At 40.3% G+C, this 26,305-nt stretch overlaps 2 protein-coding genes across 2 annotated transcripts in view; one reads left to right on the top strand and one right to left on the bottom strand.

The window, feature by feature from the left end:
• The window catches only part of ed (hemicentin protein echinoid), a 237,927-nt gene extending 230,695 nt beyond the window's left edge, over positions 1–7,232 (top strand). Inside the window, exons 9-10 of the mRNA XM_071680967.1 lie at positions 4,114–4,449; positions 4,617–7,232. Of these exons, the coding sequence (XP_071537068.1) occupies positions 4,114–4,449; positions 4,617–4,792 (512 nt within the window). The 3' untranslated portion in view covers positions 4,793–7,232. The remainder of the gene's footprint in view (positions 1–4,113; positions 4,450–4,616) is intronic.
• A 5,309-nt stretch (positions 7,233–12,541) lies between these two features.
• LOC139759055 (RNA cytidine acetyltransferase-like) overlaps positions 12,542–26,305 on the bottom strand; it is a 175,190-nt gene continuing 161,426 nt past the window's right edge. The window contains exons 16-18 of the mRNA XM_071680969.1: positions 20,887–21,059; positions 17,496–17,735; positions 12,542–12,719 (exon numbers count right to left, since the gene is read on the bottom strand). Of these exons, the coding sequence (XP_071537070.1) occupies positions 12,564–12,719; positions 17,496–17,735; positions 20,887–21,059 (569 nt within the window). The 3' untranslated portion in view covers positions 12,542–12,563. The remainder of the gene's footprint in view (positions 12,720–17,495; positions 17,736–20,886; positions 21,060–26,305) is intronic.

Consider the following 26,305-nt stretch of genomic DNA (forward strand, 5'->3'; position numbering starts at 1 on the left):
CCACCTCCAATTTGGTCTCCCACTTCTCTTCATTCCCTCGACCTGTGACACATATATCCTCTGTCAATCTTTCCTCACTCATTCTCTCCATGTGACCAAACCATTTCAATACACCCTCTTCTGCTCTCTCAACCACAATCATTTTATTACCACACATCTCTTATACCCTTTCATTACTTATTCGATCAAACCACCTCACACCACATCTCATTTCCAACACTTCCACCCTCCTCCGCACAACCCATGCCTCACAACCATATAACATTGTTGGAACCACTATTCCTTTAGACATACCCATTTTTGCTTTACGAGATAATCTTCTCGCCTTCCACACATTTTTCAACGCTCCCAGCATTTTCGCTCCCTCCCCCACCTTGTGACTCACTTCTGCTTCCATGGTTCCGTCCGTTGCCCAATCCATTTCACTTTCTACAAATTTTCTCCATTCAAACTTACCTCCTAATTGAATTGTCCCTCAACCCTACTGTATCTAATAACCTTGCTCTTATTCACATTTACTCTCAGCTTTCTTCTTTCACACACTTTACCAAACTCAGTCACCAGCTTCTGCAGTTTCTCAACCTGAATCAGCCACCAGCACTGTATCATCAGCGAACAAAAACTGACTCACTTCCCAAGCCCTCTCATCCACAACGGTCTGCATACTTGCTCCCTCTCTCCAAAACTCTTGCATTCACCTCCCTAACAACCCCATCCATAAACAAATTAAACACCATGGAGACATCACACACCCCTGCCGCAAACCAACATTCACTGAGAACCAATCACTTTCCTCTCTTCCTACTGGTACACATGCCTTACAGCCTCGATAAAAACTTTTTGCTGCTTCTAGCAACTTGCCTCCCGCACCATATACTCTTAATACCTTCCACAGAGCATCTCTATCAACTCTATCATATGCCTTCTCCAGATCCATAAATGCTACATACAAATCCATTTGTTTTTCTAAGTGTTTCTCACATACATTCTTCAAAGCAAACACCTGATCCACACATCCTCTACCATTTCTGAAACCACACTGCTCTTCCCCAATCTGATGCTCTGTACATGCCATCACCCTCTCAGTCAATACCCTCCCATATAATTTCCCAGGAATACTCAACCAACTTCTACCTCTGTAATTTGAACACTCACTTTTATCATTATCCCCTTTGCCTTTGTACAATGGCACTATGCATGCATTCTGCCAATCCTCAGGCATTTCACCATGAGCCATACATACATTGAATATCCTCACCAACCAGTCAACAACAAAGTCACCCCCTTTTTAAATAAATTTCCCTGCAGTACCATCCAAACCCCCCGCCTTGCCGGCTTTCATCTTCTGCAAAGCTTTCACTACCTCTTCTCTGTTTACCAGATCATTCTCCCTGACCCTCTCACTTCGCACACCACCTCGACCAAAACACATTCAACAAACCTTCAAAATACTCACTCCATCTCCTTTTCACATCACCACTACTTGTTATTATCTCCCCATTAGCCCCCTTCACCGATGTTCCCATTTGTTCTCATGTCTTATGCACTTTACCTCCTACCAAAACATTTATTTATTCTCCCTAAAATGTAATGATACTCTCTCACCCCAACTCTCATTTGCCCTCCTTTTCACCTCTTGCACCTTTCTCTTGACCTCCTGCCTCTTTCTTTTATACATATCCCACTCATTTGTGCTATTTCCCAGCAAAAATCGTCCAAATGCCTCTCTGTTCTTTTTCACTAATAATCTTGTTTCTTCATCCCACCACTCACTACCCTTTCTAATCTGCCCTCCTCCCACACTTCTCATGTCGCAAGCATTTTTTGCGCAAACCATCACTGCTTCCCTATATACATCCCATTCCTACCCCACTCCCCTTACGTCCTTTGCTCTCACCCTTTTTCATTCTGCACTCAGTGTCTCCTGGTACTTCCTCAAACAAGTCTCCTTCCCAAGCTCACTTACTTACACCACTCTCTTCACCCCAACATTCTCTCTTCTTTTCTGAAAACCTCTACAAATCTTCACCTTAGCCTCCACAAGATAATGATCAGACATCCCTCCAGTTGCACCTCTCAGCACATTAACATCCAAAAGTCTCTCTTTCAAGCACCTATCAATTAACATGTAATCCAATAACTATCTTTGGCCATCTCTCCTACTTACATACGTATACTTATGTATATCTCTTTTTAAACCAGGTATTCCCAATCACCAGTCATTCTTCAGCACACAAATCCACAAGCTCTTCACCATTTCCATTTACAACACCGAACACCCCATGTACACCAATTATTCCCTCAACTGCCACATTACTCACCTTTGCATTCAAATCACCCATCACTATAACCTGGTCTCGTGCATCAAAACTACTAATACAATCACTCAGCTGCTCCCAAAGCACTTGCCTCTCATGATCTTTCTTCTCATGCCCTGGTGCATATGCACCAATAATCACCCATCTCTCTCCATCCACTTTCAGTTTTACCCATATCAATCTTGAGTTTACTTTCTTACACTCTGTCACATACTCCCATAACTCCTGTCTCAGGAGTAGTGATACTCCTGCCTTTGCTCTTGTCCTCTCACCAATCCCTGACTTTACTCCCAAGACATTCCCAAACCACTCTGCCCCTTCGTTTTACTCAGAGCCAAAACATCCAGGTTCCTTTCTTCAAATATACTACCTCTCTCACCTTTTTTCTCATCTTGGTTACATCCACACACATTCAGATGAGGATGAGCAATCCCCGTGTGACTCCTTCTGTTTCCCCCTTAAGGAAATTAAAATACAAGGAGAGGGTTTCTAGTCCCCCACTCCCGTCCCCTTTAGTCACTTTCTGTGACACGCGGGAATACGTGGGAAGTATTCTTCTTCCCTATCCCCAGGGATAGATATATATATATATATATCTTTAAATTTTCTTAGTTATGCTGTTACAGTCTTTAGTAACTTTACACATATTTATTGGTCAGAGGGCACAAGTTAGGCCCTTAGTTTTCCATTCAAGTGTTCCTTGCATTCTTAAAAGGTTTTAAGAGCAAAATAAGAGAAACATTAACTAGGAAACTCTGACAGCCTTCCCCTTCTTCTTTGATCACAAGGAGCATGTGTGCCCTTTAGCCAGTGTAGCTTGAAGTGACTGGATAGGTGCATAGCTTTCAGCAGTATTATTGCTTTCTCAGTCATATCTGACCTTCTGAGAGTGTTATCATTGACTCAGTCAGTCTGATTATTTGCTGATTATATAATGGGAAAATAATTTAGTTTCACCAGATCCAGATAAATCAGGGAACTAAATTGTAAAATGATTAATACCTTTGTTTCTCAAGCTTGCCAGTTGGTAACTGAGGGACCCCTGAAAATTCTGACATTTTTACATCCCCAGCTTTTCAAGCATAGGCTTAGAGATGAATTTTTAGAAAACTTGCAAATTGTCCCCCCCCCCCCCAAAAAAAAAAAAAAATAAATGAATGGAAGAGACATCATTTAGATTTCTCCTATTTCAACTTCACAGTAAATACTGTAGACTTATGTATACCTTTGAAAAGGTGTGTCAGAATTTAAAATGTAAAGAAGCTCAAGGCAGGTATTATATTTGTTGGCCCCTTTTTAGCAGTTTACTTTAGTAGATCACCTTCAACGACTGACCAGTGTTATATCTTCCTTCTCTTAATCATTCTCGGTTTCCTCCTTCCACATATCTTTCTCCTGATTCTGCTTCACCTTCTCATTGTTAACTCATTATGGAGCATGGTTCTTCAACACAGAACATTGCTCCTTCATTGAGCATGAAGCAAAACACTACACTAGTAAACATGGAACAATTACAACGAATCTCTAGCACTTCAAACACAGTACACTTAAAACAAATATGGAGGACTTGGATTGAAAATGGTACACATGGCCAAAGTGCTACACTTGAGCAATCTTTCTTTACATTTTCAGGGGACTATATGGAACAATTAATTCCCTTTTTTTCACTTTTGGTCCTTACCTGGTAACAAGCGTTATCCCTTAACTGAATACATGTACACCATGGGTTGCATTTAAAAAACCATAAGAGTTGTCTTTCCATAGATATCGTTTTTACTTGTTTCATTTTTTGTAGGCATGGGATATATGGACAACAGCTACTCGAACTCCAACAATGGTGGCTCAGTCAACTCCCAAGATTCATTGTGGCAAGTGAAGGGTCATGGTGATCCACAGATGACAACTCACATGGCACCACATATGTCTCAGGACTCCAGGGGTTACCAGTATGACCCTATGGTTCATGGGGGTTATGGTATTTCTGGATATGATGACTATTCACACTACCCACCAGCTGGTTACCAGGGACAGGGAATGGTTGATGATTACCCTGGCTCACGAAACAACTATGTTGCCAATGGAGACCCATACGCTGCAGTGCACAAACCCAGGAAGCGTGTTGACCATATTGGTAAGTTTTCAAACTTGTACTTGTCAAAACAGTTTATACTGTGCACATTGGTAGATTTTTGAGAGGCAGTCAAATGTACTGATAAACTTTGAAATAAGTTGCTTAAAGGGAGATAAGTATTTTTAAACATCAATATGTGAGGTTCTATTTAACATCTCTTCCCCCAGATGGAGGCTGTGATGTCAGTGGCATGCCAGATCCATACATGGAACACTATGATCAAGGTGGTGCAGAAATTAACCATGATAACAAGCCGCAGATCAGCTTTGACGAATCTCTGGAATCGGGATACTCAACGCCAAATTCCCGCAATCGTCGTATCATCAGGGAAATTATTGTGTGAAGAGGAAAGATGCATGTTATGATGATTTAAGTGAAGGGGTCATTGGAGATGCTCAAGTAGGGTCACTGGATGTGGATATTAGGTGAAATAGAAGGTATGATGATTTGAAGCTTTCACAGATCCCCAAGTCTGCTCATCTACCTTGCCAATGAATTGATCAGGTGGTAATAGATATGCCACTGATGACCAAATAAGTTCATTGTTCATCCCCTCCAATGTGACCCAATGTTTTTGGGCTAAAATCACCATGAACCTAAAATCAGTGCTGGACTTTCATTATTGGTGTAATTTCTCATTAACAGATCAATTTGCTCTACATTGACCAAGTTCATATATTTCTGCATGCTTGCCTGCTTTTGTGAAGACTGCGCAAGACTTGATATGTGGACACGGCTGGCACTGGGAAGAGCTGAGGAAGTTTCGTCAGCGTCACTCACCAGGCCGGGGCGGATTTTATTTTCCTTCCTTTCCACCTCCTTCACCTTGAGCCATTAATGAAGATTGGCTATTAAAAGACAAGAAGCTTATGCCGCCCCAATGCTCATGTCTAGTCTGAGTTGCTGAGAATGATGTCAAGAATGATGTATGTGTGTTGTGTAGATGAGGTTCCAAGCTGCAAGTCGCTCTAAGTATGGCATATTTTGGTCAGCTTTGTGCTATGACTGGGTAACGTTAATTAAACCAATTCCCTGCTAGCTCACAAATAAAGTATGTGCAAAGAGGAGGGTTTCTGTGATGGAAGCAGAGCTCTCATTAATACAGGTACAAAGCACAAAAGTGAGCACAGAATGTGAAGCTCAATCCTGGTCACAAAGTGATGTGTGTCAGTCTAATTATCACTGCACATGGACTAGAAAAAGTTGAAAACTAAATAGCCTGTGTGGATGCTGTGATACTGACCATCTTAGTGCATAACTTGGGTCAAATTTCTAGAAATGGGAGAGATATATTAAAGCAGAGAGAAAAGTTACATGGAAAAGCTTCTCTCATCCAATCACTTCATATTTTCCCAGATGGAACTGGAAGGTAATGTGATTCTTTAGTATGGCCCAAGTATTTAGAGTAGCAGCTTGCTGTCGAAACAGGCTTTGTGATCTCAAGTACGAATGGGGCTTTCAGCCTCATTTTCTGTACTTAAATATTTATATTCTGTAACACATTTGTAATTTACCTGTATGTAGAGTTGTATTTTTGGACAACAGAGGTAGTGCAATAATTATTTTAATGAGCTCTTACCTCTCATATTTTGTTAAGTTTTATTATTTTTCCTCATTTGAGTTTCATTATTCAGATGACATAGGAATGAGAGAATGTCTTCCTTATCATTTTTTGTAATATAGGTATTTCTTAATTGAAATAATTCAAATTCCAGAATTAGAAGATTTGTAATTTTTAACTATTCTTAACATCATTAGATTGTTGAAATATTGGGCATTGTTCCAATGTCAGTGTTTTCAAGTGCTGGCCACTGAGACTTAGAACTTTACACTGTGATGTTACGATCAGTGCAATTTGCATTATTTAATTTACATAGAATATTTGTTGACTTGGATGAAGTTACCAGTGTCCAAAGGGAGGATGCAGAGTCTCAAGGTTTCATCACCAATAAGTTGCTTTTGTCAACATTTTTTGTAACTTTGATGGTGCATGGCATGTTACAGTGCAGGACATCATAAAGAATTCTGGTATAAAATAGAAAAGTTTGTTTATTATGAATTTATCATGCTTATGAAATTTGTTCATAAATAGGTGTTCCTTTTTCTGTAACAAAAGCCTAATTAGAATTTTGGGTACATAAATCACCCACTCTTAATAAATCGCCAATACTAACTTCTTATCCTGTCGCTCGTATATGAATAATTGAATAAGGTAGAAATTTATTAGCAAAACTTGAACGAAAAGCATTAAAACTCTTCCATAATGAGATAGACAATTTAAGTATCAAGTTTTGCTTATGAAGACTGCCAACTTTATGCTTTGTTAACTTTATTTTAATCTGTTTTTCAAACCTGATTAATTTGATACTTTAAAAATGAAGGTAGTGCATCTGATTTATATTTTCATACATTCCAAGACTAGCCAGTGCAATAACATTCATCATAGAAATTTGCTTTCATATGTAAATGTTACCTAATTATACTTCTTTAAAGGATTTTTTTAAAACTTGAAATGCATTTGTATAAGCTTTATATTTTCCAAATCTAAAAGTTTTCTACACTACTGATAAGTGAAACTTTTCCTAATATTTTCTTATACCTATATATATAAATATATATATATATGATGCTCATTGATGTTTAATATATATTTTTGTAAATATTGTACATGTACCTGTACATCATAGATCTGTAAATGGTCTAACAACAAAGTTTTGTGTAAGTCTACAATGTAGTGAAATGATTTTGTATCGAGTATGAGCCAATAAAACATCAGTGATAAATTTAGTTGCTTCATACAAAGTGTCCTTGTGTGTATTTAAAATGAAATATGAATATTTATTTACTGAAACTATACAACTGAGGATTGACAACACAGGGTTACACAGAATTTGGTGCCTGAAATAGACATGTTTTTAGGCAAATTTTGGTTGCTGATTCTAAATATGCCATCAGTTTTTCTCTATCATCTCTGATATACCCCTAATTGCTTTAAGTCGAAAGTTAGTGCTGCCTGAAAGCTGAGTAGGACAAATGAAAATGAAACAAGTTTATTGGCTGAAAATATACAACTGAGGATTATACAAAATTGGAGGGGTCATAACACAGGGTTACACAGAATTTGGTGCCTGAAATATCAGACATGTTTTCAGGTAAATTTTGGTTTGCCGATTCTAAATATGCCATCAGTTTTTCTCTATCAGCTCTGATATGCCCCTAATTGCTATGGTAAGTAGAAAGCTAGTGCTGCCTGAAGGCTGAGTGGGACAAGAGCTGACTCTGCCTTCAGAATGAGTAGGCCAGTAAAGCAAGAGATGGAGTAGTTGGAGCATCCTGTACGCTGCATAAGGTAAGAGCTGGTCTTGCTTGTAGCCTTTAAACCGTTCTACTCATTAACTAACAATTCACAAATCACCACTAGTCATCAATCAACAATTTAATGGTCCTTGCCCTCATCTGATTTTCCAGTCAATGTTTGATTCTACCAATTAACCACAGGTCATCAGCAATTTTCTTGCCACAAAGAGGAAAAGTAAGAAATACCTTACCAACCCATAAAGATCACAAAAAAAATGTATATTGATTTTCTCCAAAAATATCACCAAATACAGAAAATTTAAGCTTTAGAGTCCAAAAACTGTTACTGTATTGTTGTGGGGAAGATTGTGGTGGTGTGCACTGGCATACAAACATTGAACATAAGGCTAATGTAGTATCCACCAACTGACCGTAAGACTAGCAGAATGTATAGTAGACTTGTGTAGGAAAAAGCAAAGGTGACAGTATAAGCTGGTAATAGATGAGGCTGGTGGCGTGGAAGATAGTGCACTCACCATCCAACTAATTCACAGTCATTGTGCTGATGAACACAACTCAACAATGGAGGATCCTTTTTGTAGAATCACCATGAAACGAAGGGTAGTCGTACCAATACATGACCAGACCCAGGAAAATATATCAAAACTTCATCCAAGCGTTTCAAAATGTGAAGTGCAGCAACTGTATTGATAGTTTTCTGGATAACTGTACAATGAGAAATGCTTGCGTGTATGTGAAAAGACAAGCATCTCTGGGGATGCCAGTAGTGTGAATGTATGATGTAAAGTAATAAATACTATTAGAAAGGTAGTGAGTGCTGGGATGAAGAAGTAAGGTTGTTAGTGAAAGAGAGGCGTTTGGACAATACTTGCAGGGAAGTAGTGCAATTAATTAGATGTACAAAAGAAAGTGGCAGGAGGTCAAGAGAAAGGTGCAAAGGTTGAAAAAGAGGGCAAATGAGAGTTGGGGTGAGAGTATCATTAAATTTTAAGGAAAATAAAAGATGTTTTGGAAGGGGATAAATAATGTAAGACAAGAGAACAAATAGGAACACCGGTGAAGGGGTAAGTGGGGAGGTAATAACTCGTAATGATGAAGTGAGGATTTCAAAGGTGTGTTGAATGTGTCTGATGACAGAGTGGCTGATATAGGGTCGAGTATTCCTGGGATTCCTGGAAACATATGAGAGGGTATTGATTAAGACAGTGAAAGCAGTGTGGTTTCAGAAGTGGTAGAGGATGTTTGCTTTGAAGAATGTATGAGAGAAATAACTTAGAAAAATAGATGGATTTGTATGCAGCATTTATAGATCTGGAGAAGGCACACAATAGGGGTGATAGAGATGCTTTGTGGAAGGTTTTAAGAGTATATGGTTGTTTGAAGCAGTCAAAAATTTTACAAAGGATGTAAGGCATGTGTATGAGTAGGGAGAGAGGAGAGTGACTGGTTCCCAATGAATGTTGGTTTATGGCAGGGGTGTGTGATGTTCCCATGGTTGTTTAATATGTTTATGGATGGAGTTAGGGAGGTAAATGCAAGAGCCTTGGAGAGAGAGGCAAATATGCAGTCTGTTGGGGATGTGAGGGCCTGGGAAGTGAGTCAGTTGTTGTTTGCCGATGATACACCTCTTGTGGCTGATTTGAGTTAGAAACTGCAGAAGTTGGTGACTGAGTTTGGAAAAGAGTGTGAAAGGAGAAAGTTAAGAGTAAATGTGAATAAGAGTAAGTTTATTGGGTTCAGTAGGATTGAAGGACAAGTTAACTGGGATGTAAGTTTGAATGGAGAAAAATTGGAGGAAGTGTTTTAGATATCTGGGAGTAGACTTCGCAGCGGATGGAACCATAAAAGCGAAAGTGAGTCACACGACTGGGGTTGGGAGCAAAAGTTCTGGGAGTGATGGAGAATGTGTGGAAGTAGAGAGTGTTATCCCGAAGAGCAAAAATGGGTAAGTTTGAAGGAATAGTAACTCCCAACAAAATTATGTAGTTGCGAGGCATGGGCTACCGATAGGGTCGTAGGGGGTGGATGTGTTGGAAATGAAATGTTTGAGGACAATATGTGATGTGAGGTGGTCTGATCGAGTAAGTAATGAAAGGATGAGAGAGGTGTGGAAATAAAAAGAGTGTGGTTGAGAGAGCAGAAGAGGGTGTGTTAAAATGGTTTGGACATATGGAGAGGTTGAGTGAGGATATATGTGTCAGAGGTGGAGGGAACAAGGAGAAGCAGAAGATTAAACTGGAGGTGAAAAAGTGAGAGGTTCGCAAGGAATAGAGTGAATTAGAACAATGTGGTAGTATACTGGGGTTGACGTGCTGTCAATGGAATGAACCAGGGCATGTGAAGCATCTGGGGCAAACCATGGAGAGGTCTGGTGGGCCTGAATGTGGATAGGAAGCTGTGGTTTCGGTGCAATACACGACAGCAAGAGACTGAGTGTGAACAAATGTGGCCTTTTTTTGTCCGCTTTCCTGGTGCTGAAGCGGGGTGTGTGTGTGTGTGTGTGTGTGTTATCAATGCTGTTTCCTGTGGGGTGAGGTAGCGACAGTAATGGATGAAAGCAAACAAGTATGAATATGTACATGTCTGTATATGTGTATGTATATGTATATATGGGTATGTTTGAAGGAATAGTAGTTCCAACAATGTTGTATGGTTGCGAGACGTGGGCTATGGATAGAGTTGTGCGCAGGAGGATGGATGTGCTGGAAATGAGATGTTTGAGGACAATGTGTGGTGTGAGGTGGTTTGATCGAGTAAGTAACGTAAGGGTAAGAGAGATGTGTGGAAATAAAAAGAGCGTGGTTGAGAGAGCAGAAGAGGGTGTTTTGAAGTGGTTTGGGCACATGGAGAGAATGAGTGAGGAAAGATTGACCAAGAGGATATATGTGTCGGAGGTGGAGGGAACGAGGAGAAGAGGGAGACCAAATTGGAGGTGGAAAGATGGAGTGAAAAGGATTTTGTGTGATCGGGGCCTGAACATGCAGGAGGGTGAAAGGAGGGCAAGGAATGGAGTGAATTGGAGCGATGTGGTATACAGGGGTTGACGTGCTGTCAGTGGATTGAATCAAGGCATGTGAAGCGTCCGGGGTAAACCATGGAAAGCTGTGTAGGTATGTATATTTGCGTGTGTGGACGTGTGTATGTACATGTGTATGGGGAGGGTTGGGCCATTTCTTTCGTCTGTTTCCTGGCACCACCTTGCTGATGAGGTAAATAGCGATTATGTATAATAAATACGTAAATAATGTTTGCAGCATCTTATGAAATATCCCACACCATCTGTGAGTTATTAATCATCCCAATCCATTTCTTATAGATCTACTTCCTTCCTAATGCCAACAATCTCCCATATGTTCCATCATTTTCATTCTAGCAAATTCCTTCTTCATTTATAGTCACAAATATATTTCTCAAGTCTTTTACTATATTAGCTTCTTTGGCCGACCCTGATTCCAGCTTCAAAACTTTGATAATATTGGGCACTTTAATGGCAGGACATAATCCACACAAACACTTCCCCCACCATCCCTGCATGGTCCTCCCTAACCAATCCTCCACACTACCTTCTCCTCACCTACCCTCTCTTCTTCTGACCCCCATCCTTTGCACTGCACCTATTACATAAAGTCCCTCATCCCTTGCATTCCTCCTCAATCCCAACTCTTAAGAATGTCCTCCTATTCCCTACTTGCATGGCCCTCCCCTCCCCAGACCCCCAGACCCTGCATGGCCCAAAGAATCCCCAATCCCTTCCCTAACCCCCACCAGGCCTTCCCCTCTCTGACTCCAACTCCTTGCACTGCCCTCCCCTCCTTGGATCCCCATTCCCTGAATGGTCCTCCCCTATCCAAACCCCCACCCTCTGCATAGCCCTTCCCTTCTCAGGCCCCCACCCCCTGCATGGTACTCTTCCGTAAAGCCCTACCCCTTAAGTGGCCCTCCCCAAATCTAAGGCTTGTCTGCTTGCTGTGTCTATGGTGACCTGTTTGAATTATGAACATGGTGGCCTGTGCTACACAGTCAACACAAACAATTATTCCATTACTATTAGACTAAAAAGTATTTTTTCTATACATTTCTGGGAAGTAATACAAGGAAAAAGTGTTTTGACTGTGCCCTTTAGTCATATCATCAAATGCCTAAGCTATGAGCCATTTCAGACTTTTTAACTTCTGGCCATGCCATTACTCCATTTATAGAAAGATGTCTAACTGCTCTCTCAAATATAGTGAACTTTATAAAATTTACTGTCTTTGTTTCTTCATAACATCACACATTATCTTAAATTCATTTAAAAGCCCATGTTGACTTCACCATATTACTTAACTGATACTCTACATTCATTTGATCCACCTCTAGTAAATGGGAATGAAGTTAAATACAGTAGACAGACAAATCTATAGATCTCACAATCTACAATTCACATGCATCACCTGCCTATATCAAAGAAAAGCCATCTTATTCCAGGGATGTTACTCTTTTCAACTGCCAAATCTTAAATACTTTCTTTTTTAATCTTTGTGGAGTCACTGCAAAACAAAGGTAATTCCTTCACTTGTGCAATGGCTCACATATCATTTTCAAAATAACTTCATGCTATGAAAGTTATTCATGATCTTACACAAAATTACAGGTTGTTGGTGACAAGTACAGGAGGAAAAATTCTGTTCAAAAATAGTTTTGACTTCATACACTTACAGTGATATGGCTATAAAAAAAAATGACTGGTGATATTTCTTCATCAAGAAATTACACTTTTTGTCATACGAATTATGAAATCAATTAAAACAAACATCTTACCTTTTCACGCTGATCATGCTATTTGGCCCTTCCTTTAGAGCAGTCTGCCATGCTGAATCATCACCCTGAATAGCAAACTTCCTCATATTTCCAAGTAGCTTTGAATCTTGTGAGGGATTCTTGCCTTTTTTCTCAGCCTCCTGCTCATAATCCTATAGGAAATGTTAAATGATGTTATAAAAATAAATTGACAAATAAATTGACAATGAAAACCAAGAACATAATGGTGGAAAAAAGAAGCTTACTAATAGTAAGAGGATTTGTAGTTTCTATAGGCAAAGATGGGTGTGTCTGATAGTTTGATAGTCTTACTGCTGTCATATGAGGACAATATGTAGTGAGAATAATGAAGATTGAATTAAAAAATACAAGTTTAGAAAGAAGTATGGTAGTACAAGGAGTATGAGAGAACTGAAGAGAGTAAGCAGAAATGGTTTAGACATGGAAAAGATGACCAAAAGGATATCCATGTCAGAAGTGAAGGGAACAAAGAAAAGGGAGATCTGAGGAGGTGGGAGGATGGAGTGATAGATACTTTTGAATGTTCAGGGCCTGAGCATGCAGGAAGGCATGAGGTACGCGAGGGATAAAGTACAGTTGGAGTGATGTGTTTTACAAAGGATGGCGTGCAGCCAATGGTCTGAACCAGGGTATATGAAGCGGGCTCTAGTTTCAGTGCATTACACGAGAGTTGTGAGAGAATAAGGCTACTTCCTTGCCTGTTCCTAAGGCTACCTTGCTAGCATGGGAAACAGCAAATGTGTATGAACTTAAATCATGTCAGAACTGTCTAACTTATAAACATTAAAATATATATGATGGAAGCGGAAGTGGATCATAGGGTGGGGGAGGGGGCGAAAATTCTGGGAGCCTTGAAGAATGTGTGGAAGTCGAGAACATTATCTCGGAAAGCAAAAATGGGTATGTTTGAAGGAATAGTGGTTCCAACAATGTTGTATGGTTGCGAGGCGTGGGCTATGGATAGAGTTGTGCGCAGGAGGATGGATGTGCTGGAAATGAGATGTTTGAGGACAATGTGTGGTGTGAGGTGGTTTGATCGAGTAAGTAACGTAAGGGTAAGAGAGATGTGTGGAAATAAAAAGAGCGTGGTTGAGAGAGCAGAAGAGGGTGTTTTGAAATGGTTTGGGCTCATGGAGAGAATGAGTGAGGAAAGATTGACCAAGAGGATATATGTGTCGGAGGTGGAGGGAACGAGGAGAGGAGGGAGACCAAATTGGAGGTGGAAAGATGGAGTGAAAAAGATTTTGTGTGATCAGGGCCTGAACATGCAGGAGGGTGAAAGGAGGGCAAGGAATAGAGTGAATTGGAGCGATGTGGTATACCGGGGTTGACGTGCTGTCAGTGGATTGAATCAAGGCATGTGAAGCGTCTGGGGTAAACCATGGAAAGCTGTGTAGGTATGTATATTTGCGTGTGTGGACGTATGTATATACATGTGTATGGGGGTGGGTTGGGCCATTTCTTTCGTCTGTTTCCTTGCGCTACCTCGCAAACGCGGGAGACAGCGACAAAGCAAAAAAAAAAAAAAAAAAAAAAAAAAAATATATGATGGCATATTACAGCAGCAACCATCAATACCTACCTTATCCAGTACCAAATAAAAACAAGAGAGAAGGCAACAAACAAGTAACAGGTGTTCATGGTGGTGGAGGAGTAAAGTCTATCACTTGTAAAAACATGTGGTATCATGAATGAACTTTTTTTTTCTTTTTTTTTTTTTGGCTTTGTCGCTGTCTCCCACGTTTGCGAGGTAGCGCAAGGAAACAGACTGAAAGAAATGGCCCAACCCACCCCCATACACATGTATATACATACGTCCACACACGCAAATATACATACCTACACAGCTTTCCATGGTTTACCCCAGACGCTTCACATGCCCTGATTCAATCCATTGACAGCACGTCAACCCCGGTATACCACATCGATCCAATTCACTCTATTCTTTGCCCTCCTTTCACCCTCCTGCATGTTCAGGCCCCGATCACACAAAATCTTTTTCACTCCATCTTTCCACCTCCAATTTGGTCTCCCACTTCTCTTCGTTCCCTCCACCTCCGACACATATATCCTCTCGGTCAATCTTTCCTCACTCATTCTCTCCATGTGGCCAAACCATATCAAAACACCGTCTTCTGCTCTCTCAACCACGCTCTTTTTACTTCCACACATCTCTCTTACCCTTACATTACTTACTCGATCAAACCACCTCACACACACATTGTCCTCAAACATCTCATTTCCAGCACATCCATCCTCCTGCGCACAACTCTATCCATAGCCCACGCCTCGCAACCATACAACATTGTTGGAACCACTATTCCTTCAAACATACCCAGTTTTGCTTTCCGAGACAATGTTCTCGACTTCCACACATTCTTCAAGGCTCCCAGAATTTTCGCCCCCTCCCCCACCCTATGATCCACTTCCGCTTCCATGGTTCCACCCGCTGCCAGATCCACTCCCAGATATCTAAAATACTTCACTTCCTCCAGTTTTTCTCCATTCAAACTTACCTCCCAATTGACTTGACCCTCAACCCTACTGGACCTAATAACCTTGCTCTTATTCACATTTACTCTTAACTTTCTTCTTTCACACACTTTACCAAACTCAGTCACCAGCTTCTGCAGTTTCTCACATGAATCAGCCACCAGCGCTGTATCATCAGTGAACAACAACTGACTCACTTCCCAAGCTCTCTCATCCCTAACAGACTTCATACTTGCCCCTCTTTCCAAAACTCTTGCATTCACCTCCCTAACAACCCCATCCATAAACAAATTAAACAACCATGGAGACATCACACACCCCTGCCGCAAACCTACATTCACTGAGAACCAATCACTTTCCTCTCTTCCTACACGTACACATGCCTAACATCCTCGATAAAAACTTTTCACTGCTTCTAACAACTTGCCTCCCACACCATATATTCTTAATACCTTCCACAGAGCATCTCTATCAACTCTATCATATGCCTTCTCCAGATCCATAAATGCTACATACAAATCCATTTGCTTTTCTAAGTATTTCTCACATACATTCTTCAAAGCAAACACCTGATCCACACATCCTCTACCACTTCTGAAACCACACTGCTCTTCCCCAATCTGATGCTCTGTACATGCCTTCACCCTCTCAATCAATACCCTCCCATATAATTTACCAGGAATACTCAACAAACTTATACCTCTGTAATTTGAGCACTCACTCTCATCCCCTTTGCCTTTGTACAATGGCACTATGCACGCATTCCGCCAATCCTCAGGCACCTCACCATGAGCCACACATACATTAAATAACCTTACCAATATGTGACTGTGGCAATGCCACATGACTACTGTATACAAAATGTAAAACATGCTTCTATTCAGATACAGATCTAAATTCATTTTAACCGGCTATGTAAATAAAGCTTAAATCATTTACTCTACCAACATTGTAAATTGCACAATGTATATCCTCTTTATGTACTAATATTTTATCATCAAAGGAAAAAAATGTCACCATAAGCAGCACAGGTAAGAATGAGTGGTGACCTTGTACGCCACCAGCACCTCCAAAACTTTCGTTTCAAACTTCACACATGGGACTGGCAGATCAGTTTTTGTACAATACAATATTTTCATTAACTATTAATGTGATGAATTCCATGATGCAGTAGAGATGTTTCCAGGATAAAAACATTAAATGTCATTTCTTTTCATGTGTGTTTGTACTCAAATGGTATATCAAAATCTTTTTTATACTTGTTTGCTATTTCCCACATTAATGAGGTAGTGCCACTAACAGACAGAAAATGGCCTCATCTACTCATATCCACTCTCTAGTATTCATGTATCATGCACTAACCACAGGTAAGCCCCACACCTTTCTGTGGTTTCCCATGACTAGTTCATATGCTCTGGTTCAGCCCAATGATAGCATGTCAATCAATCACTGTATCCCAATTTATTCCATGCAATCCATATGCCACCCATCATATCTAAGCCCTAATATCTCAAAGCTTCTTTCACCCCATTCTTCATCCATTCTTTGGTCTCTGTAACTCAAAGCTTTCACTTCATTCTTTATCCAATCTTTGGTCTCCCCCTCCATGTTCCCTTCAATTCTGACACACACACAGTACTGTCTTAGTCACTTTCTCCTCACTCATCCTCTCCATATGTCCAAACCATTTCAGTAGATCCTGCTCAGCTTTCTCAACTATATTCTTCTTACTACCACACCCCCAAATTACCATGTCATTTGTCACCCAATCGGCCATGTAACACCACTTACTGTTTGCAAGTATTTGATTTCCATTACATCTCTTCTATACTTTTGCACTCAGGGCACATTTAGAGCACCATAAGGACTCCTATATGATCAAACATGCCCATATTTGCATTAAAAGATACTAGCCTCTCTTTCCAGACACTTATCACTGCACTCAGGAACTTTGGCCCTTCCCATTTCCTATGGTTCACTTCCACTCTCACAGTTCCATCCACTGCCATGTCCACTCCCAGGTATCTAAAATGATCAACTTCCTCCAAGTTCTCTCCATTCAAACTGATATTCTTACTTACCAATCTTTCTCCCATGCTTAACCTCCTAACATTACTTTTATTTATCCTAACTTTCAATTGCCTCCTTTCAATCTCTCTCCTAAACTCAGACACCAGCTTCAACAGGTTTTGATCGAGTTTCCCACGTCAATTGCAAAGAGAAATTGAATCAACTTTCATGCTCAACACCCCAACAGACTCCTCTCTCCAAGATCCTCCCATTTACCTCACTCAATAACTTATCTATAAACATTAAACAGCCATGGTAACATCATAAACCAATGATGCAGAGAGGCAAACTTCCTTCACCTAGAAACACTCACCCCTCTTAAGTTCCTCTCATCCATGACCTACCTTTGCAGCTTCTTCTAGGTCCTGATCAAGTGAAATGGACACAGGAGTAAATTCAGCAAGGGTAGTGGTAGACTTAGGAAGGTGCTGTGCAAGAGCACTCTCCTGAATAGAAGACATTGCCTTATAAAGACGGCGAATGGCACGGTTGAACTGACCAAGAGCAGATTCTACCGGAAGGTCTACCAGTTTGCAGATTTCATCAAAACTTTTCAGCTGTAGGCCCAAACCAACCATGAGGCCCTGAAAATTAAGAAATATAATTCATAAGTTGTTTCTATATAAGATGTAGGAGTATGTTCAATGATAATAAATTTGACAAAAGTGATAAAAAACTTTTTTCATTCTTGCTTTTGTAGTTTTGGTGGCTTTCAAATCTGTTAAGTCTATTCCTAGGTACCTTTATCACTCCCACTTTCTCAAGTTCCTCCCCATTCAAACTCACACATAAACCATCATATCTTACTCCCTTACTGGAACTCATTATCTTCATTTTTTTCAAATTAACTTTTTCATTTTTTTCTTTCAAGCAATCTTAGAAATTCCATTATTAGCCTTTGTAGTTTCTCCCTAGAATCTGCCACTGGAGCTGTGTCCTCTACAAGCAGCAGCTGATTTACCTGTGACACATTCCCTTCCCACTTCCAGCATAATGCTGACCTAACCCTTGTTGCAAGAATCTTGCATTTACCTCCATCACTGCCCAATCCATGAAAAGCTTAAACAACTATGGTGAAATAACATAACCTTGATGTACATCCTCGTTCACGAGGAACCACTGATCCTCTTCCCCTCCAACTTGCATACAGGTCTTACTCTCCTGCTGGAAACTCCTCACTGCATTTAGTACACAAAACCTTCCATTAGTCACTTCTGTCAACCCTATCACAAACCTTCTCCAGATCAATAAGTACCAAATAGAAGTCATCCTTTCTCCAAGTATCTATTCATGTCCTGAGCACCCAGAATCTTTTTCTCTCCATCTTTCCATCTCCAATTTGGTCTCCCTTTTCTTGTCCCCTCTGCTTCTGACTCAAATATTCTCTTTGTTAACTTTTCACTCATTCTCTCCATACATCTGAATCACTTTGACACACCCTCTTTAACTCTCTTAACCACACTTTCTTTACTTCCCTCATACCACATATTGCCCTCAAACATTTCATTTCCAATACATCCAAACTCCCTACATAGTCTCATCTATACCCTATACCTCACACCCATACAACATTTTTGGGATGACTGTAACTTCAAATATACACATTTTCATCCTATCAGATCTTTCCACGCATTCCTCAATACGCCCAGAACCTTTGCCCCTTCACCCTCCCCATGACTCACTTCTGCTTCCATAAACCCATTCACTAACATATCCACTTCCAGGTATATAAAACTCTCTACTTCTGCTAAATCTTCTCTATTCAAACTCACACCCGAATTAACCTGTCCTTCTGCACTGCTACAACTGCATTTTCTCACTTGAATCTGCCACCAGTGCTGTGTCATCAGCAAACAACAATGACTCACTCCTCAGGTCCTCTCATCCCATACAGACTACATACTCACCCAACCCTCCCAGACCCTTGCATTTACCTTCCTTACTACCCCATCCATAACCAAATTAAACAGCCACGGTGGCATCACACACCCCTGCTGCAGGTCCACCTTCAAGTGGAACTACTCTATCTATCTAAATATTTACCAGTCACTACCATTATTATCACTATTTGAAGAATTTGTGAGAAACGCTTGAAGAGGCAGATGGATTTGGATGTGGTATTCATGGATCTGGAAAAGGGAACTGATAGATGGACAGAAATGTAATATATGGTGTGGGAGGTAAGCTGCTGGAAGCAGTGAGAAGTCTTTATAAATAGTGTGAAGTGTGTACAAGTAAGAAGAGAGAAGAGTTAATGTTTACCAGAGAAGGTTAGTCTACATCATGAGTGTGTGATGTCACTATGGTTATCTAGCTTATTTATGGATGGGGTGGTGAGGGAGGTAAATGCAAAAGTTTTGGATAGAGGGGTGAGTATGTAGCCAGTGGGGAATGACAGGGCCAAGAAAGTGAGTCTGTTGTTTGTCAATGATACAGCACTTAAGGTTGATTCAAGAAAGAAACTGTAGAAGTTGGCAACAGAGTTTGGAGGAGTGTGTGAAAGGATATACTTGAGTGAATGTGAATGAAAGCAAGGTTAATTATTAGGTTCAGCAGAGTTGAGGGGAAAATAGTTGGGATGTAAGTCTGAATGGAGAAAAATTGGAGGAAGTGAAGTGTTTTAGATATCTGGGAGTGGACTCAGCAGCAAATGGAACCATGGAAGCGGAAATGAGTCACAGGGTGAGGGAGGGGGTGAAGGCTCTGGAAGCACTGAAAAATGTGTGGAAAGAAAGAACATTATCTGGAATGTTTGTTTTCCTCGCACTACCTTGCTGATGCTATTTCCTGTGGGGCGGGTTGGTGCCAGGAATGGCTGAAGGCAAGCAAGTATGAATATGTACATGTGTATATATGTATATGTCTATGTATGTGTCTGCATATGTGTATATGTTGATATGTATCTGTACATGTATGTATATGTACATGTATGTGCATGTATGTATACATGTGTGTATATGAGTGGATGGGCCTTTCTTTGTCTGTTTCCTGGTGCTACCTCGCTGATGTAGGAAACAGTGGTCAAGTATAACAATATAATAATAATAACATAATAATAATCGTTATCAATATTATCATCACAACTATCATTCTATAACCACGGGGTACCTTCTCCAGGTGCTCCCGCAACTTCAAAGCTGTGCTCCAATCAGAAGCAGGGAAAGGACTCCTGCTTCTGAAAGGAATCCTTTGGAGTGAAAAGTTCTTCAACAAGATAGAACAATGATGATACAACCACAGTGAAGGCTGGCACAACCACAAGCAGGTGGAGTCTGATAATGACTGTCCTTTCTCTGATCTCATATTTCATCCCTGAACATTTACTTACCCTTCAACTCTATTTCACTCAGAGCTAGATCATCTAGGAGTCTCTTCTAAATCATATTCCTTATCTCTCCTTTCATCTCATCCTAATTAAAACCAATCACATTAAGATATTTTAGCCTAAGCTGAGGAACAGTCCTTGCTCGACTTATCTTCCTATTTCCATTTTCATAATGAGGACGATTTCCAAAGCCACACTACCACTCCTCTCAGTTTCTATAACAAACAGGAATTATGTGTATAATGTTCTTTTCCCTCATCCCATGGTAAAGTTATTAGAGTCTCACAAAAATGGAGTATATATATCTTTTTACACATCAAACTCTATGAGCTCAATTCCAAAATTCCATTATGAGTCTTCTTATTTCTTGATTTCATGAAAATGAAATGGGAACAAAATTAAATACTTACAGACTGTAATGGAGATAAGTGTACTGTTGGAAGCTTCTGCATGAAGAAGAGATTTGCAACATATGGCAACAAGTCTGTGATTAAGTGATGATCTGCTAGGTTCTTTGAATATTTTTCTAGGCGCTGAAGATCATGACCTGTTATTATAGTTTTCAGCTCCCTCCATTCAATCTCTGCAATGAAGGAAAAATCAGGAAACACTTGTGTAGAAAACTATTCACTTTAAATTAGCATTCAAAGTATATTAAAAAGTGAATCAGTAAACTTTAATAGCATGATTTTCACAAGTGTCAAATTGTACATTCTTATGACCCTTCAACAATCTCTAGCACACAAAATAGGGAACTTCACATGTGTTACTGTCACAGTTCAAATAGGAACATAATAAATAAATAAAACTTGACCATTCACTATCATTATTGAAGAAAAAAAATCATATCAGCAAACACCAAAATAAGGAAAACTATTTACCTTAACATCATTCAAAGTATATCAAAAAGGTAATCAATAAGCTTTATAGAATGATTTTCACAGGTGTCTTTTTAAAAACCTCTAGCAAATATAATAGAGAACTTTACATCTGTTACTGTTGCAATTCAAATAGGAGCATAATACATAAACCTCTTTGCCTTCATACTGAAGGTACATAATATTGGGTGCATAAAATTTAATGTTATTCATAGGCATTGCAGTCATAAAAAGAAAAGCACATGAATGAAGCTATTTCATCTCAATAACTGAGCATCAGAATGCCAAAGAACAATGTGGTTTCAGGAGTGGCAGAGGATGTGTGAATCAGCTGTTCGCTAAGAAGAATGTGTGTGAGAAATACTTGGAGAAACAGAAGGATTTATATATAGCATTTATAGTGCTGTGAACAAATGGTGTGGGAGGAGTGCTGTTAGGGGCAGTAAGGAGCTTTCATCAAGAGAGTATAGCATGTGAGTGAGCAGGAAGAGGGGAGGGTGAGTGGTTCCAAGTGAACATGATTATGGAGGTGAATGCAAAGGCCTTTGAAAGAATGGGGGCCTGGAAGGAGACTCAGTAGTTTGCTGATGATTCAGTGCTGGTGGCACCTTTGAGTGAGAAACTGCAGAAGCTGGTGTCTGAGTCTGGGAGCGTGAGTGAAAGGAGAAAGTTGAGAGTAAATGTGAATAAAAGTAGCTTATAAGGCTTAGAAGTGAAAAGAGAGAGTTTAATCGAAGTGTGAGTTTGAATGGAAAGAAATGGAAGCAGTAGAGTGTTTTAGACATGGTAGCAAATCGAAACATGGGAGATGAATTGAACAACAGAGTGGGTGAGGAATGTGTGGAAAGAGAGGTCACTGTCTTTGATGGCATAAATGGGTTATTTTGATGGTACAGTAATCCCATCAGTGCTGTATATATGTGAGCCATAGGCCTTAGACAAAAATGTAAGGGATGGGGTGAATGTGATGGAGATGAAATGTTTCAGGACAATTATGTAAGGAAGTTTGATTGATTAAGAAATGATAGGGTGAGACAAATAACAGAAAGTTGTGCTCGTAAGAGAAGTATGTAGAAGAGAGCTGAAAAGGGTTCGCTGAAATGGTTTGAGTATACAAAAGGATGAGTGACGAAAGCAAGACTAAGAGGATATAAATGTCAGAAGTGGAAAGAACAAGGATGAGGGGAAAACCAAGATGGAGGTACAAATGAAAGATGCTTTGAAGGTTTGGGGCCTGAACTCAAAGGAGGAAAATATGTGATGTGAGGAGGTTTTATCAGCACCAAAAAGAATATGGTTCAGAAATCAGAAGAGGGTGTGTTCAATATGGTATGGACATAAGAGAATTGCCACATTACTCATCTTCGCATTTAAATCGCCCATCACTATAACCTGGCCTCATGCATCAAAGCTGCTAACACACTCACTCCTGCCTCAGTGAGGTAGCGCCAGGAAACAGACAAAGAATGGCCCATCCACTCATTTTTTTTTTTTTTTTTTTTTTGCTTTGTCGCTGTCTCCCATGTCTGCGAAGCAGCGCAAGGAAACACAGGAAAGAAATGGCCCAACCCACCCCCATACACATGTATATACATACATCCACACATGCAAATATACATACCTACACAGCTTTCCATGGTTCACCCCAGACGCTTCACATGCCCTGATTCAATCCACTGACAGCATGTCAACCCCGGTATAACACATCGATCCAATTCACTCTATTCCTTGCCCTCCTTTCACCCTCCTGCATGTTCAGGCCCCGAACACACAAAATCTTTTTCACTCCATCTTTCCACCTCCAATTTGGTCTCCCCCTTCTCCTCGTTCCCTCCACCTCCGACACATATATCCTCTTGGTCAATCTTTCCTCACTCATTCTCTCCATGTGCCCAAACCATTTCAAAACACCCTCTTCTGCTCTCTCAACCACGCTCTTTTTATTTCCACACATCTCTCTTACCCTTACGTTACTTACTCGATCAAACCACCTCACACCACACATTGTCCTCAAACATCTCATTTCCAGCACATCCATCCTCCTGCGTACAACTCTATCCATAGCCCACGCCTCGCAACCATACAACATTGTTGGAACCACTATTCCTTCAAACATACCCATTTTTGCTTTCCGAGATAATGTTCTCGACTTCCACACATTCTTCAAGGCTCCCAGGATTTTCGCCCCCTCCCCCACCCTATGATCTACTTCCGCTTCCATGGTTCCATCCGCTGCCAGATCCACTCCCAGATATCTAAAACACTTTACTTCCTCCAGTTTTTCTCCATTCAAACTTACCTTCCAATTGACTTGACCATCCACTCATATACACATATATATACATAAATGCCCATACATGCACATATGCATACATATACATACACAAACACACACACACATATATATATATATATATATATATATATATATATATATATATATATATTTTCCCTGGGGATAGGGGAGAAAGAATACTTCCCACGTATTCCCTGCGTGTCGTAGAAGGCGACTAAAAGGGAAGGGAGCGGGGGGCTGGAAATCCTCCCCTCTCGTTTTTTTTTTTTTTTTTTTTTTTTTTTTTTTTTTTTTTTTTTTCCCAAAAGAAGGAACAGAGAAGAGGGCCAGGTGAGGATATTCCCTCAAAGGCCCAGTCCTCTGTTCTTAACGCTACCTCGCTATCGCGGGAAATAGCGAATAGTATGAAAAAAAAAAAAAAAAAAAATATATATATATATTATCCCTGGGGATAGGGGATTAAGAATACTTCCCACGTATTCCCTGCGTGTCGTAGAAGGCGACTAAAAGGGGAGGGAGTGGGGGGCTGGAAATCCTCCCCTCTCTTTTTTTTTTTAATTTTCCAAAAGAAGGAACAGAGGGGGCCAGGTGAGGATATTCCAAAAAAGGCCCAGTCCTCTGTTCTTAACGCTACCTCGCTAACGCGGGAAATGGCGAATAGTAAAAAAAAAAAAAAATATATATATATAAATATATATATATATATACATATAAATATATATATATATATATATATATATATATATATATATATATATATATATATATATATCATTTATATTTTTTGCTTTGTCGCTGTCTCCCGCATTAGCGAGGTACCACAAGGAAACAGACAAAAGAATGGCCCAACCCGCCCACATACACATGTATATACATACACGTCCACACACGCAAATATACATACCTATACATCTCAATGTACACATATATATACACACAGACATATACATATATACACATGTACATAATTCATACTGTCTGCCTTTATTTGTTCCCATCACCACCTCGCCACACATGGAATAACAACCCCCTCCCCCCTCATGTGTGCAAGGTAGCACTAGGAAAAGACACCAAAGGCCCCATTCGTTCACACTCAGTCTCTAGCTGTCATGTAATAATGGAACGAAACCACAGCTCCCTTTCCACATCCAGGCCCCACACAACTTTCCATGGTTTACCCCAGACGCTTCACATGCCCTAGTTCAATCCATTGACAGCACGTCAACCCCGGTATACCACATCATTCCAATTCACTCTATTCCTTGCATGCCTTTCACCCTCCTGCACGTTCAGGCCCCGATCACTCAAAATCTTTTTCACTCCATCTTTCCACCTCCAATTTGGTCTCCCACTTCTCCTCGTTCCCTCCACCTCTGACACATGTATCCTCTTGGTCAATCTTTCCCCACTCATTCTCTCCATGTTACCAAACCATTTCAAAACACCCTCTTCTGCTCTCTCAACCACACTCTTTTTATTTCCACACATCTCTCTTACCCTTACATTACTTACTCGATCAAACCACCTCACACCACATATTGTCCTCAAACATCTCATTTCCAGCACATCCACCCTCCTGCGCACAACTCTATCCATAGCCCACGCCTCGCAACCATACAACATTGTTGGAACCACTATTCCTTCAAACATACCCAGTTTTGCTTTCTGAGATAATGTTCTCGACTTCCAAACATTCTTCAAGGCTCCCAGAATTTTTGTCCCCTCCCCCACCCTATGATTCACTTCCGCTTCCATGGTTCCATCCGCTGCCACATCCACACCCAGATATCTAAAACACTTTACTTCCTTCAGTTTTTCTCCATTCAAACTTACCTCCCAATTGACCTGACCCTCAACCCTACTGTACCTAATAACCTTGCTCTTATTCACATTTACTCATTCTTTCACACACTTAACCAAACTCAGTCACCAGCTTCTGCAGTTTCTTACATGAATCAGCCACCAGCGCTGTATCATCAGCAAACAACAACTAACTCACTTCCCAAGCTCTCTCATCCACAACAGACTGCATACTTGCCCCTCTTTCCAAAACTCTTGCATTCACCTCCCTAACAACCCCATCCATAAACAAATTAAACAACCATGGAGACATCACACACCCCTGCCGCAAACCTACATTCACTGAGAACCAATCACTTTCCTCTCTTCCTACACGTACACATGCCTTACATTCTCTATAAAAACTTTTCACTGCTTCTGACAACTTGCCTCCCACACCATATATTCTTAATACCTTCCACAGAGCATCTCTATCAACTCTATCATATGCCTTCTCCAGATCCATAAATGCTACATACAAATCCATTTGTTTTTCTAAGTATTTCTCACATACATTCTTCAAAGCAAACACCTGATCCACACATCCTCTACCACTTCTGAAACCACACTGCTCTTCCCCAATCTGATGCTCTGTACATGCCTTCACCCTCTCAATCAATACCCTCCCATATAATTTACCAGGAATACTCAACAAACTTATACCTCTGTAATTTGAGCACTCACTCTTATCCCCTTTGCCTTTGTACAATGGCACTATGCAAGCATTCCGCCAATCCTCAGGCACCTCACCCTGAATCATACATACATTAAATAACCTTACCAACCAGTCAACAATACAGTCACCCCCATTTTTAA

Source organism: Panulirus ornatus, chromosome 32, assembly GCF_036320965.1.
Source record: "Panulirus ornatus isolate Po-2019 chromosome 32, ASM3632096v1, whole genome shotgun sequence".
NCBI classification, from domain to species: Eukaryota; Metazoa; Arthropoda; class Malacostraca; order Decapoda; family Palinuridae; genus Panulirus; species Panulirus ornatus.